General features: G+C 36.1%; 3 protein-coding genes and 1 pseudogene across 4 annotated transcripts; 2 read left to right on the top strand and 2 right to left on the bottom strand.

Annotated features, from left to right (window-relative positions):
* Positions 1–97: 97 nt before the first annotated feature.
* Positions 98–3,085, top strand: LOC106387899 (beta-taxilin-like). Of its 2 annotated transcripts, none has more exons than XM_013827839.3 (11): positions 98–548; positions 629–720; positions 806–917; positions 1,030–1,097; positions 1,186–1,263; positions 1,694–1,758; positions 2,005–2,071; positions 2,163–2,345; positions 2,436–2,492; positions 2,571–2,666; positions 2,746–3,085. In XM_013827839.3, the coding sequence occupies exons 1-11, from the start codon at positions 260–262 to the stop codon at positions 2,878–2,880; spliced, it is 1,242 nt and encodes a 413-aa protein (XP_013683293.1). In that variant the 5' UTR covers positions 98–259; the 3' UTR covers positions 2,881–3,085. The 2 variants fall into 2 exon arrangements, with proteins under 2 accessions (XP_013683293.1, XP_013683292.1); XM_013827838.3 differs by having other exon boundaries at positions 803–917.
* Positions 3,086–4,415: 1,330 nt separating this feature from the next.
* LOC106387901 (pyruvate dehydrogenase E1 component subunit beta-1, mitochondrial) lies at positions 4,416–7,656 on the top strand. Its single transcript, XM_013827841.3, has 14 exons — positions 4,416–4,587; positions 4,676–4,744; positions 4,835–4,897; positions 5,022–5,102; positions 5,188–5,214; positions 5,300–5,362; positions 5,452–5,538; positions 5,684–5,809; positions 6,221–6,354; positions 6,451–6,523; positions 6,633–6,698; positions 6,845–6,883; positions 6,971–7,095; positions 7,180–7,656. Exons 2-14 carry the CDS (start codon positions 4,691–4,693, stop codon positions 7,343–7,345), a joined length of 1,104 nt encoding a protein of 367 aa, XP_013683295.2. The 5' UTR covers positions 4,416–4,587; positions 4,676–4,690; the 3' UTR covers positions 7,346–7,656.
* On the bottom strand, positions 7,476–10,950 carry LOC106387900 (annotated as a pseudogene).
* Positions 10,951–12,522: 1,572 nt separating this feature from the next.
* LOC106387904 (ubiquitin-conjugating enzyme E2 27) lies at positions 12,523–14,181 on the bottom strand. Its single transcript, XM_013827843.3, has 5 exons — positions 13,809–14,181; positions 13,550–13,598; positions 13,053–13,212; positions 12,877–12,960; positions 12,523–12,797 (listed from the first exon to the last, which is right to left on the bottom strand). The coding sequence occupies exons 1-5, from the start codon at positions 13,984–13,986 to the stop codon at positions 12,690–12,692; spliced, it is 579 nt and encodes a 192-aa protein (XP_013683297.1). The 5' UTR covers positions 13,987–14,181; the 3' UTR covers positions 12,523–12,689.
* Positions 14,182–15,049: the final 868 nt, after the last annotated feature.

Raw genomic sequence — 15,049 nt, 5'->3', positions numbered from 1 at the left:
GTGTAGTTTCAGTTCGGGTTTTTGGATCGGGTTAGAATGTTTCGGCCGGTTAGCAAAAACAATACAGAGGTAGTGTGGCCATATTGGTGTTATTATTAGTTGAACTTTGAAAAAACAGGTTTATTACTTTTTTTTTTCTTTTCCATTAAAAGTAATGCTCAGTTTTCTTGTTGTCTAATTCTCCCTTCCGACACACTTGTAAGTAAAATTGGGGGGTTTCTGTCCCAATCTCGCGCTCGCTGCCAGATCCAGAGTCAAAATGGAGTCACCTCACTCGAATTTGCTCCCCGAGGTCGATTCCCTACCCGATGGATTCGTCGACGGAGCTGCTGACCCGCCTCCGGTGGTGACCGAAGAACATAATCGTAACGATGATGTCCCGATCGAGAAAGCAGAGAAGCCCAGGACTTTCCCCGTTCCGCTCTGTGAAGAAACGGATGTCAATGATGACGGCGGCGGCGTTGATGACCTAATCAAGGTCTCGAGCAAGCTTAGCGTAGAACAGGAAGAATCATCTCCACCTCCTCCTCCTCCTCCTCCTCAAGCATGTGAGAGAATAGTATAATCTTAATTGGCTTTTTTTTTTCGTATTTGTAACCTAACGTTGGTTCTTTGCTATTTGAGTTAGTATCAGAAGGGTCTACTCAAAATTTAAACTTGGCCAAGGACAAGGCAACGGACTCTACTCAGAGTGTGGATTCGGTCAAACCCAGAAAACAAGTTAGTATATCTTTCATAAGCAGGTCATGATCATTTATGCCTATACTGTTGTGTTGATGACACGTGGTGCTGATATTGAAAGCAGGAGGCAGTTGAGACTACTAAGCGTAAGAATTCGAAGAACGTGTTCAAATCTGAAAAGGAGTTTCTTGAATTCATGCTCAAGTATCAACAAGTCCTTTCTGAAAGAGATTCTGGTAAAATTAACTAGGACAACCTGTTTTTGTTTGTGTCACTTCCATTGTTCTATGCTTTTGAGAGCCAACCCAGCAAGTCATTTTGTTTTGTTTCTCCTTTATTTTATGTTAGCTATTACTGTCCGTGACAAGCTTGAGTCTCTTTGTAGAGAGTTACAACGTCAGAACAAAATGTTGATGGTATGCATTCTTTTATTCTTCTTTTTCTTACTCTACTTTGTTTGCGTTATAGAGTGTCTTGTCTTGTTGTTGTTCCTTTGTATCACAGGAAGAATGCAAGCGGGTTTCGACTGAGGGGCAGACTTTAAGATCAGATTTATCAACCAAGTTCCAGGAAGCGATTAAGGTTAGATGAACATTTGAATTCTTCCTAGTGTTTTGATCTTTGTTGCTGGTTACAAAGTTTAAGAAATTTTGCCACTGGTATTGGTATTTGGTAGTAAGAAGGACTGATGTTTAATAGCTTTGTTTATCCTTCCTCAGTAGGCAAATCCTGATGCATCTCGTTCTATTCCTTAGTGTCTTCTTTAATCTTCTGAGTTATTTGCTCAGGGAAATAATCTATCCTTTTTCTTCTTCCTTAACATGTGAAATTCCGCAATAATATTGGCTGGCACATGTTAGTTTCACGTAGATGGAGACTCTGTAACAGACTGATAGAACATTAATTTGATTACTTTGTAGGCTTTTGCAATATTCAGAAACTTGTAAAAATGAAACCATCCTTTTTTTTTCTGCTATACTCTTGACCTTACTAAATTCACTTTGGTTAATAGGATGTGAGCATTAAGTTGGACGAGCAAAAGGATGAAAGCCTCTCACAACTAAAAGAAAATGAGATGTAAGCCCAAAGAACGTAATCCCCACAGTTTTCAATTGTAGTGGAGTAGGAAGTGTTATAGAATCTAATACAATCCTCTGCACATTGTGTTGCAATTCCCACATATATTTCATACATATCGTTTTGTTACACAAAAAGTAAAAAAAATCATCATGAACACGCTCTGTCACACTCTGCAAACTATATTCTTACATATTTCGGAGGTCCTTCGTCAATATCAGTGGATTTTGTTTACTTATTCTTCAGGTTAAGGACGAAGTTGAAGCACCTGGCTGATCAATATATGCTTTCAGAACAACAACATGAGCAAAGAGTACAATTTATATTCTTTCTTCAAACTATATATGAAGCATCATTTAACTGTGACCTATTTATTTATCTCATTTTTTTTTTGAAATGAACAGCTGAAACAGAAATCACTGGAGCTACAGATTTCTGAATTAAAAATCAAACAGCATGAGGAGAAACTCATCCATGAACAGTCTCAGATGAAGGTTTATGCAGATCAAGTTTCTCAGCTTTTAGCAACGGAGAAAAACTTGCGGGTGCAGCTAACATCTGATGGAGAGAAGTTCCAGCAGTTCCAGGTCTGCTCTCTTCCCCCCTTATTTTCTTGCAGAGTATTCATCTTCTTTTCTTCCACAAGATCATTTGTTCATAAATGAAACATGATGCAGGATGCGTTGGTGAAGAGCAACGAAGTGTTTGAAACATTCAAACAAGAAATCGATAAGGTAAAAACATGTCCTTGAAATGCTATTTTCTGTGATTTTGTTAAACTATATATATCTATGATGGTGTGATTCATGTAGATGTCAAAAGCAATCAAAGAGCTGAGGAAAGAAAACGCATTCCTGAAGAGCAAAACCGAGAGATCGGATCTTACTCTCATAGAACTCGTTGAAGAGGTAAACCAAACCATTTTTTCACAAATTTTTGAAACCAATAGAAGATAACAATGCTGCTTTTGGTTGAACATTGTAATAGCGTGAAAGATTGAAGAAACAGTTGGAGAAGACAAAGAATCAGAAAGATAAGCTTGAATCGCTTTGCAGATCCCTTCAAGCCGAAAGAAAGCAAAAAGAAACTAACACTAGTGATTCTTCTACTGCTCAAGCTTGAAGCAGTGAGAGAGATTGATTATGATTTTAAGGTTTTTGTTTCCTTGTATTTTTCTTTTGTGTTTCTTGTGGTAAACTAATTAGCAATTCGGGGATCATTCAGAGGTCAGGGTGTTTTTTAACCGGAACCAAAAGACAACCAAAACGAATAATCATTTTATTGGTTATTGTTTCTCTTATATTCAAAATATCTGAACTAGACCAAATCGATGTCTGAATATACATTTTATATACACAAAGATGTGGGGAATCTTGAGCTACCTAGAAACTGGCTACAATTTTTCCTTGTGGAGTTGTAAACTAAAAAAAATCTGCAATTTCCATTAGTCAACTTTAATTTCACATATAGAAATAAATAAAATAAATAATAAAGAATATATGTCTCTCCAAATTCGTATTCTTTTTAAGATATAAAAAGCGTTTTTAAGTCATAACTAGATTTTGACCCGCCCTTCAAAGGGCGGGTATATATTTTATTTTAACTTTTTTTTTAAATTTAATTTTTATATTTCTGTATTTTTTGTAATTATATATGTGTATAAATTTTAATCATAATTTATTTTATCAAATAATCGTAATTAAAAAGTTGATCCAACATACATTCGGTTCTTTGTAATTATATTGTATGTTCTGGATTTTGACCCGTATGTATAACGTTGGTTTGTATTTTTTTTGTTTTCTATGTTTCTATATATATGTTTCTAGAAATTTAATTTATATCTAACTATGTATTCATTTTATTTAAGAAGCTTCTTATTATTCTCTTTATACAATTATATCTAATTTATTTAAGGGAAATTATCAATAAATGTTACATATTTATAGAAACATAAAAAAAAAATTACAAACCACCATTAGATCCGCGGGTCAAAATCTAGAACATATAATATGATTACAAAGAAACGGGTACACAAACATATAATTACAAAGAACCGAACATATGTTGGATCAACTTTTAAATTTCTATTATTTTATAAAATATATTTTGATTAAAATTTATACACAAATATGATTACAAAAAATACACAAATATAAAATTAATTGTTTTTTTAAATATCATTTTTGCCAACAAATTTTTGATTAATGGCCCATATGGTGAAAGAAAAAAGAGAATGCATATGGTGCAAGACAAATAAAAGTAAACCAAAAAATAATATTCAAAAAATAGAAATTATAGTGGAGTACATTGTACACGTCAATTATTGCAGTTATATTCAGAAGAATTAAGACAGTTTTATTTCACAAGCTTACGTCATCATCGTAAAAGCACTTTCACAGAAAAAGTGATAACTGTCTTTGGTAGATAAAATTATAAGGTGTTAGTGCTTTGATATAATTAATTGGAGTTATATAAAAATCAGTTTTTTTAATTGGATCCTACTTTTATCAATTGGTCACACTGCTATTTTAATAGAATAGATGACCAAATGGAATAAAAATAGTTGAGAAAGAAAAAGTAAAAAGGAGAAAATGTCAACCATTCGATCAAGACCTATGTAACTAATCGTACGGCTCATGTGATTTGAGACGAATAAAAGAGCTGTTGCTTTGTTGTTGTTACAACAAAAAAATAATAATATATAAATATATAAAAAAACAGTGCCCTTTCGCTCAAGCTTGAGTCGTCGTCGTCGTTCTCTTCTCCTCTTTATAATCCGCCGTCTCCGATACGTTTTTTTGCCGGCGCGTTAGATCGTTCAAAGCTAAGGTAATCATCGATCTCCGGATTGTGATCTCTCTGTGTTCGTTTTCTCTCCACCCGACGATTGTTAATACTGCTGATTTTTGTTTTACAGTAAGAGAGAGAGAAGATGTGGGGAATCTTGAGGCGAAGTGCCGTCGATGGAGGAGGCTTCTCTGCTTCGGTATAAGATTCTTTTGCTCCTTTGCTTTTATCTCTTCATTGACGATACCGATTTGAGATTCTGATTTTTCGAAAATGGATTGTTGAACAGTCTCTCAGAAGGACGCGATTCTCTTTGGTTTCCGCAAGGAGCTACGCAGCTGGTTCAAAAGAGGTAATCAATCGTCTTCATCGAAATCCATATAGGAGCTACTGTTTTAATTTTTAGTTATTGTTTATTGCAAGTTCCTTGTATATGTAACGTCATTTACATTTCTCTATGAATATCCTTTGTTTAGATGACAGTCAGAGACGCTCTAAACTCTGCAATCGATGAGGAGATGTCTGCAGATCCTAAAGTATTCGTCATGGGTGAAGAGGTTAGTTGCAGCTTACATTATCTGGCGTTTATAGTCAGGTATCGATATTTTGATATAATTTCATATTTTTATCTTGTTTATGTAGGTTGGACAATATCAAGGGGCCTACAAGGTTAGAACTGCGTTGACCTGGTGGAAATATAAATTTCTAGTTTTTTTACGTTCTCTTGGTCTGACCCTTAATCATGTACTCTCAGATCACTAAAGGCCTTTTGGAGAAGTATGGTCCTGAGAGAGTTTACGATACCCCTATTACCGAGGTTTGGGTTTCTTATATTATGACTTTCCTTATGTCCGTTTTCTAGATTGGGAAGAAGAATTCTAACAGTCATCTTTTATCATGTCTTAGGCTGGATTCACTGGAATTGGAGTTGGTGCCGCCTATGCCGGCTTAAAGCCTGTTGTAGAATTTATGACTTTTAACTTCTCTATGCAGGTTAGCGTTGGTTTTATGTTGTTCTACATTTTGCCTCTTTCCTTGACCTTGCTTAGCATCACTGTTGCGTTATGGGATTATGCACTGTTGTGCAAAGACATTCTTTTTATATGTATCGTAACGTCTATATTGGAATTTGTTTCAGGCAATTGATCATATCATAAATTCTGCTGCAAAGTCGAATTACATGTCTGCTGGACAGATAAATGTACCCATTGTCTTTAGAGGACCCAATGGTGCTGCTGCTGGTGTTGGTGCTCAGCATTCTCAGGTAAACGCTAACGCAAATTATGTAGAACATACCGTTTCCGTCACACAAAAGAAAGATAATGATAATCAAATAGGATCTTTGCCTTTAACGTTGATCAAATTTTCCCTTAATAAATGAGCCATTTTACTGATTGATTATGATAAAAGTTTTTAGCACAGTAATGTGCAAACTGTTTTCTCTTGAGCTTGGTAATGAACACATGAAACCATGACTGTCTGTCTTAGAGAAGAGCCTAGAATGTATGACTAACATGATTGGTAGATGTATTTATGATTGTGGTGGTACCATTCATTGTTTAAGTAACATGATAAATACTAGGGATCAAGGAATAATCTGTGTTTACGACTGCTTGTGGCCTTGTTTATGTATCTCTGGATGTTAAATGAATGTCTTTTGTTATACATTTTGCAGTGCTATGCAGCATGGTACGCCTCAGTTCCTGGTTTGAAAGTTCTGGCTCCATATTCAGCTGAAGATGCTCGTGGTCTTCTTAAAGCTGCCATTAGAGACCCTGACCCTGTTGTCTTCCTCGAAAACGAGTTACTGTAAGTAGTACGCCTAATCGGAATTCTTGTCATGTGATTAGGAGCCTAAAGCCACACACATAACAAAACCCACTTAATTTTGATTTGGTCATGCAGATATGGTGAATCATTTCCAATTTCAGAAGAAGCACTTGATTCAAGTTTCTGTCTTCCGATAGGCAAAGCCAAGGTGCTTGTCGCTTGATATTTATCGTCCTCTTTGTCTTTTTTTATGTTTCTCTTTCGTTTTTCTTCAGTCTAGCAGTTGGATGCTTTAATGATGTATTGGCTAATAACAGATTGAACGAGAAGGAAAGGATGTAACCATAACAACTTTCTCGAAGATGGTCGGTTTTGCCCTCAAGGTTTGACATTTACATGTTTTCACCATCTCCTTTCAGTATAGATAAAATATTACTCTCGGATGATTTTTTTGCCTCGCATGATTCTTACAAAAGTGGTGCTCCTCTTTGTTCTGTGTCTGAATTAACTTGAATATAAATGATTCCAGGCAGCTGAGAAGCTCGCAGAAGAGGGAATAAGTGCTGAGGTATGAAGATTTTCAGTTTTTTTTTTTATCTTGTGATTCTACATCAAATACGTAAGCTCTGAAATGTTTTGGTAATAAAATGTTTAGGTAATAAATCTGCGGTCAATCCGTCCGCTAGACAGAGCAACGATCAATGCTTCAGTGAGAAAAACAAGTAGATTGGTCACAGTTGAAGAAGGTTTCCCTCAGCATGGAGTCTGTGCAGAAATCTGGTTAGAAACGAATCTATTTCTGGATTACTATATCGCTTTTGTCAGAATCATTGATTAATGTTTGTGTTATGGTGGTGGGATCAGTGCGTCGGTTGTGGAGGAGAGCTTTTCATACTTGGATGCACCGGTGGAGAGGATAGCAGGAGCTGATGTTCCAATGCCTTACGCAGCTAACCTAGAGAGATTGGCTCTTCCTCAGGTAGAGGATATCGTTCGAGCAGCCAAGAGAGCTTGTTACAGATCCAAATAAAGAAAATGTTCATCGTCAGACACCACCCCCAACACATTTCTTCTTTGATCTTTAAAGGGAAGGAAAATAAGAAAAAGGAGAAAAATGATGTCTCTTTTGCTACAAAACAACCGTTCCTCGTGATTTTTTATTTGATCTCTTGCTATTGTTAATCCTCTGGCTTACGGTTTTTATTTTTCCTTTTTGTCTTGCGAATTGAAAATTATACATCTTTGGGAGTCTAGTAAGAGAGTTCATAACACCTGCCTTTTCTTTTGTGGAGTGATTGGGGAGGCAAATCCCACCAAATAATGAATGAGGTGTTCCTGATCCTGTTTTATGTTCTATAATTTTTCAAGTATGTCATTTCTAGAATAGTTTCCATTTAGTGTGTTATCCTGATACGATTGGCGACTGTTAAAAACTGATATATTAAGCAAGGGATATTAGAAAATGGATGAACATTTTAATCTTGGAAGCCTCAAAAACATATTTCAACAACTATACAATTTATAAAGTAGGATTCTAAGACTACCTGAACTGTGTTTTTTTTTTACACCAGAGTCAAACTACATTTCATTTGTGCACTCTCTCGCTCTTTCAATTCTGCTACAAAGAATATGAACTTGAACTTCAACCAATACTTTATTATTGATGCACTAATAAAACTGTCCAACTCATTTCCCCCTTTCATCTAATCCTATCTCCGGACCCCAAACACCTCTGATCTGCTCCTGAAAAGCAAGTCCATAGAGAGCCCAAGCGCTGGAGGAGGTTTAAGCCCCCATATGTACTTTCTAGAAGAAGAAGATCCGTCTTTGTTTGAAATCTTTCTCATTGATGTCCCTTCCCCAACCTTCAGTGATCTCGATGACCCGAAAGAAGCCTCATGCTTTGCACTAAATACTGAGTTTTTCTTTGATTGATGATGATCTTCTTCCACTGGGTGGTGCCCAACTGCACCATCCTGGTGAGGAGGAGGGAACTTCTCGCTCTTGCTCTTCCCATTTGTTTGTGGCAACATTCTGCATCTCTGTAAAACACAGTGGGAAAGGGTTACGTTACATACATATTGTGTGTGTGCATGAGTATGAATGAGATGAAAAGAAGATTGTGCTCACATCTAAGTTGGCTTGATTCTCGGAATTAGCTTCTGGAGCTGGAAAAGCTCGCCCTGTGCGATCCCCACGAAACCTTACTCTTCTAGCTCCTTCAACACCATTAGCTTTTCTCGCAAGACTCTTTTGCCTAAAAGCCAAAACGAATGAGGGTTATAAATGAATCTAACCAATAGCATTTAGAAGACGCATAGAAGACGATGTAAGAGTTAGTACCTTCTTGCCTCTTCGTCCCTTAGCTTTATATTCAGTTCCTTGGAAGGTGGATATTTTGGTAGACTTGATGGATCACACGCTAATGGTTCACTCGTAAAGAACTGTACACATACAAACCAAATTATAGAAACTTTTGCTTAGAAAGTGCTTTTACTTGCATAACAAATCTAATCAACAAACTAAGTTTCATGTTTTATAAGCAATTGAAAGATTATAAAGCAAAGATGACTAACTTCACTATTTAAAGCTGATGTAGAAGTTCCACGATCATCAGGATCTATAGCGAGAAGTGTCTCCACTAGATGCACAGTTGATGGAGCGAAGCCGCTAAATGCTTCAGACACAACGTTTGTACGGATGCTGCGGCTTAAAAAGGGTAGCGTTGGGTAATTTGTACTTCTTCCAGTACAAATCTGATGGGGAGCCACATAACTTAAATATCTTATGAAGTTGTTCTACCTAACAAAAAAATAACAAAATTAGTTTAAAAAAAACAATAGTCATTATTAATTATGCATTTATATGGTCCCAAGATGGTTTCCAAAGATAAAAGTTAAACTCACCAAGAAGCATTAATTTTATACATCTGTATCTGATAGCTAAAGGTTTTGGTTTTACCTCGGTTCTTCCTGGCATAACGGGTTTGCCAGCAAGTAACTCTGCCATGATACAACCAGCACTCCAGAGATCAACACCGGTTCCATAGTTCGTAGCTCCAAGAAGAAGCTCTGGAGGACGGTACCAGAGCGTGACAACACGACTAGTCATCGTTTGCTTTTTTTGCTTTGGGTCATAAAACGTAGCCAACCCGAAATCAGCAATCTTCAGTATTCCATTGTTATCTATCAGCAAATTAGAGCCTTTGATGTCTCGATGTAACACTCCTCTACTATGACAATGCTCTAGCCCAGATAGTAGCTGCTTCATAAAACACTTCACCTAAACAAAATGGAGTTAATTATTTATCTAGAAAATATTTTTTGTTGCGACGGACCAAATGTCCTCTTGGGCCAGGCCAGACGCTCAACTAGAGCCAGACCAGATGTCCGTGTTGGGGGATAGATGCTCAACTAGAGCGACATCTGGTGATGGACATCTGGCTCTTCTAGTAGAGCATCTGACCTAAGAGGGCATCTGGTCCGTTAAAACACTTTTCAGCACTTTTAAAGTTAAAAAAAAAGACAACAAACCTGAGAAATATCAAACTTGGAACCTTGAGTAGCAGCAAGACCAGTGAGATCATGGTCCATATACTCAAAAACAAGGTAGAGACTACAAGAAACCCTGGAAGCAACTAAGCCTTGAAGCTTAATAACGTTAGGATGATCTAGGCGTTGCAGCATAAGAATCTCTCTGGCCATGAACTTTACACTCTCTGCTTCCAAATTATCAAACCTAACCTTCTTCAATGCTACAATCTCTCCAGTTAATAGATCCTTAGCTTTGTACACATTGCTGTAAGTTCCTTGCCCTATCTATAAAAAGTCAAAATAATAATAATTATTATTATAACTGCTAATGATTGTTTTGTTTAATACTTAATTTAATGCGAATGGATTAACCTTGTCGAGCTTCTCGTATGTGGTGGCTCGTCGAGGAGTGAAGTCTTTGATGGATTCGCCGCAAGCAGCAACCAGCCACGGTGGCCATCCTTCCGGCGCAGAGAGACTCATCCGTAACGTACGGCGAGAAGAGCCGGCGGAGAAGTCGCCGGTGTGCCACGTTCTTGCCGTCTGAATCTGATTCTTCTTTCTTTCTCCGATGTCGACTACCTCCGGTACAGATACAGAAGAAGGCAAATGATCCGTCTTAGTATCACGGCGGAGGTTTCCAGGAGGAGGTTCATCTTTGGCTCCGGCGGAGTTCTTGCAGAGAACGCAGCCCATATTGTTCTTTTATCGCCGTGAACGTTAAACCGCTGTAACACAGTGGGAATCGGAAGTTGCCAAAAACGACAGTGTTTTGAAGCAGACGAGTCTTTGGCACGTAGGAGAGAGTGAATCACGGTGGTTTTCCGTTAATAGTTATTAACGGTGTGGGTTCACGTCATCTCTCTGTAACTAAAAGAGTTCTGAAGAATATGTGCGCTATTTATTACGCGACATGCCATAGAGTTTTGGTATTTGTACTTAATGAAAGCCTCTGTCATCCGTAATAAGCTGAAGCCCAAAAGTTATTCTACTTTTTTTTGTTCAAACGCATTTGACTTTTTGTGTATTTTTCTTTCACTAAAGTCTATTTATGATCCCTATCTCATTATTATTTAATTTTGGATGCTTATACCGTTTTGTCAACGAAAATAATAATTTTAGAATCAATATTTTTATATGAATATTAAAATATCTACGTTGTATTTCCGCCAATAAATTATTTTGTAAAGGTGTGGCATTTTTCAGATAAAGAGAACAATTCACGACGGTAAAGATATTTTATTTTCAGTCATGTTAAAATTTTGCTACATCCTTCCATCGAAAGATAACAAATTCAGCAAATTATAAATTTTAATTTTCAATCATGTTATTTTTAATGATTTTTAAAACTACGTCTTCATATGCAACTTTTGTACTTCCATCATTTAGATTAATTTTGTTATCTATATAATTTATCAACATATTATTAAAATCCCTAATGTTTTGCAGCTTCACTTTTTGGTAACACAACATTCAATACAAACTTGATATTTTGGACCACTTCACCTAAACCCAATTGTACAACCATACAGTTTAGTAACAAGTGCATCGTAGCTTCAGTGCGCATAAAACAAAAATAAAGCATAGATTTAGTACAATTGTACAATCATACAATTTAGTCCTTGAGATTTGATAGACTACATTTGTCTGTATAGGACATTTGTCTATACATACATACATACATACACCAGCAAGAACATTTGTCTGTATGATTGACACGTGACTAAACACCCACAATCTGATCTAAATAGATCAAGTTCCTCTAGATTCCTTCCTCACTGCACTTCAGTTACTACCAAATTTTAAATTTATTAATATTCCAGAATTTATTGACAAATAGCAACTTCACATAATCATTTACTATAACAAAGAATGCTCCCCTATAACAAATTGATTTATACAAGCAAAAAGTCATATAACTTTGTTGACGATGGACAACATGTTGAAGTTGTAAGTCTCCCACCAAGACTAATTCAAATTAAGTGTTATCAAAGAGCCAAGAAGGAACAAACAAAGTAAACAAACCAAAGACCACGACAAAACTTATGCAAGAAGACCCGTGAGTTCTTCAAAAACAATGATTGTAGAAAGATATAAATAAATGAATGGTCAAACATTAAACTTGACGGGTAGTTGAGTTTCAAACCAAACGAAACGTCTAGCTTTCGTGTTCACTAAATGCAATGCCTTTATTGGTTCGACCTCTATCTCTTGCTGCATTTTACAAATTCTCTCACAATGTTTAAGTTTTAACTATCAAAAAACACTAAAATCCCTTGCAATTTGAATTTCAGGTGGGTTTTAGTTTGGTTTTCGTTCAATCATTCTATTACTTTATGGATCATAGATACACTTTCCAGAGTAAAAACCTGATCTTGTATATCAATAATTTATTTTTTGGCCAAATATATCAAGATTTTTTTCTCTACTTAGGATAATTGAAAAAGAAGTTAAACCACCTTTTCAATATTTAGGATAATTGAATATGCCAAGATTTTTTTTCTCTATTAAAATCATCTTGGTATGTGGTTTGGTTTATATGGATTGAAGAAATAACCGGTTCTATCACGAAAACTGATCTTAAACCAACCAACTCCATCAACACTCAACCATAAGAATTAAGACAATGATCATGAATAAAACCTGACAATGACACACTTCATGCCCGATGATCTACTAGATAAGATCTCTTTTTGTGGATATAAGCATTGCATTTAGTATTTTTTTTTTTTAAAAGCAGTTCACTCTTAATCATCAGACAAGAACAGAAACGCAACACATAAAGTTATAGACCAAATTAATATCATATCTAGCGCCAAATGAAGCCTGGTTTGATGGATTTTAACCAGAACAGAGCTTTTCAAGCGCCACATTCTCATCTCCACCACTTGATTCAATTGCACTCCTAACCTGAGCATCTCCGAAACCCATCTCCACGAGTCTCTTCACCTGCGACAATACAAGCCTCTTTAGTACACAAACCAGACATTACATTTTACTTTTAAAATATTCATATCCAACAACTCACTTTTTCCTCAAGAGAAGAGTTCTTGGCAAATGTTTGGGTCCAGTAACGAGCTGTTGATACAAACACTTGATAGTTCTTCATGTACTGTAAACGTCAGAAAAAAATAAAACTGCTTTTAAAAAGTGTAACTAATTAAAAAACGAACATAATCGATGAATGATGATTAAGGTAAAAACCTGTTCAGCTACAACAGCATCTTGAGGGTCTTTAGGCTCTGGTGCAGAGAGTAATGCCTGGACTGAAACAAGAGCGGTCTTCAAAGTAAGAGCTGGACTCCACTGGTCTTTCAAGACGTCCAAGCATATTGCCCCGCTTTGGCTACTTATGTTCGGGTGCCTTTTTTGGGTTTGGTTAAGATAATAAATCAACAAATAGAGACCATTAATTAGCACACAACGCACTGCCCAAATACTGTTACTACTCAACTGAGAGTTCAAATACACTAACATACACAGAGTTTGAAATGATTAAATGTATGTAAAAAATAACTTTACCAAAGATAAGAGATTATCAAACCAAACACTCAAAGGAAAATATGATAAAACCAAAACATTTACCCCATAACCGAGAGTAAAGAGTTATGCATAAAACAATGATTACATCTCTATAATCAGAAAACTAAAGTTACCAACTTTGCAGTGATTGAAATAAGAATGAGAGTGAATCTGCTTACCAAACTTTGGTTGAAAATTGCATCTTTGGTGGCTCAAAGGGATACCCTTCTGCAATTTAAACCAAAAACAATAAACAATAAACAATCATGCCCCCATAAACCCTAGATAGTAAAGTAGTCAATCTGAAGCCCAATCGAGGAGAATTTCACATTCCATATATGAAAATTCAACAAAACCCTAACTCAATTCGAAGCAAAACCAAGTAAAGCCCCAAACTTTAGCATCACCAATCGAAAAAAAAAGCAGCAAAAGAGAGACCTGGAATGGTGATATCGATCTGAAAGGTTCCGCCTTCGTAAGGAGTTCCGATTGGACCCGGGATGGTTCCGGTGAGTCGGGTAAGGTTATCGGATTTCGGGCAGACCCGGATGCCCGACGAGTCTCTGTCTTTCTCGCAATCTTGGAGCTCTTTCTGGACTCGACTGATATCTATCATCTTCGCGATCCGATTCAAAAAAAAATAATCCCCCAAAGAGAGAGAGAGAGAGAGGAAAAGATAAGATGTTAGAATTAAAAGAAGCTTCTTTTCTTTTCTTGCAGGGATTATCGAACAGTCACTTTTTTTTTTCACCCGGGGGTGGTTGGTTATTCAATGGCATATTTAATTCTCTAGATTTTATAATTTAGTGATATTCCCTTTTTTTGTCATCATAGTTTAATGTTATTCAATTACTGATTTTAATTATTTTTGTTTAAATTTAATGTTATGATTATTGTATTTAAATTAGTTATATTAATTTTTTTTTGAAAAATCTATTGATTTTTTTTTGGGTAAAATCTATTGTTATTTAATTAGAGATTTGAATATAACATTCAAAATCTTGTGTTATTCAAATTTAATAAATTCTTAAAATCTGACCCTTAAGTCACCTTCAGATTTTATAAACTGTCTTTACAATTATTAAAGAAAATCCAGGTTTTAAATTACACGAAACAATAGGGAATCTACACAACTCTTAACCGAAAGCTTTTTCATTTGGTTTAATGGCAAAACATACCGAGACCGGACCAAAGAAACAACATGTCATATGCATTTGCCGAAGAAGTCACAATTAAGTTCATATCAATGTTCTCCAAAACTAAGCTGGATAGATTTAGATTTGACTTGTGATCGGAGAGAGTCTCAAAACTCTGATACTCCCAGAACATCCTTTCTCAAGATCCCCAACAAGGTTAATGTTGGAACACTTGCGTAAGTCTAGGTGTTCAAGGTTGAGGACAAGCTTCAAGAATGGCCTTTAAACCCGTGTTGGTTAGTCTGTTACTTAAAAGCTAGAAGTGGCGAAGTTCGGGCATGCTTTCTGCAATTTCTATGGCAAACTCATCATTATAGTTGATCGGAGAGATCTTTAGCTTCAACGTTTTGAGACTTGGACAAGAACTTGCCTATATCTTTCAGAGACAACTCCTTTTACATCATTAATGATTTGAATAATTGGATTATGCCAAAGAACTTAACGGCCGTAACAATCATACGGGACCACAAACAATCAAGTTGT

This window comes from Brassica napus, chromosome A3 (genome assembly GCF_020379485.1).
Source record: "Brassica napus cultivar Da-Ae chromosome A3, Da-Ae, whole genome shotgun sequence".
Taxonomy (NCBI): domain Eukaryota; kingdom Viridiplantae; phylum Streptophyta; class Magnoliopsida; order Brassicales; family Brassicaceae; genus Brassica; species Brassica napus.
This window is presented reverse-complemented; position numbering and strand designations above follow the sequence as displayed.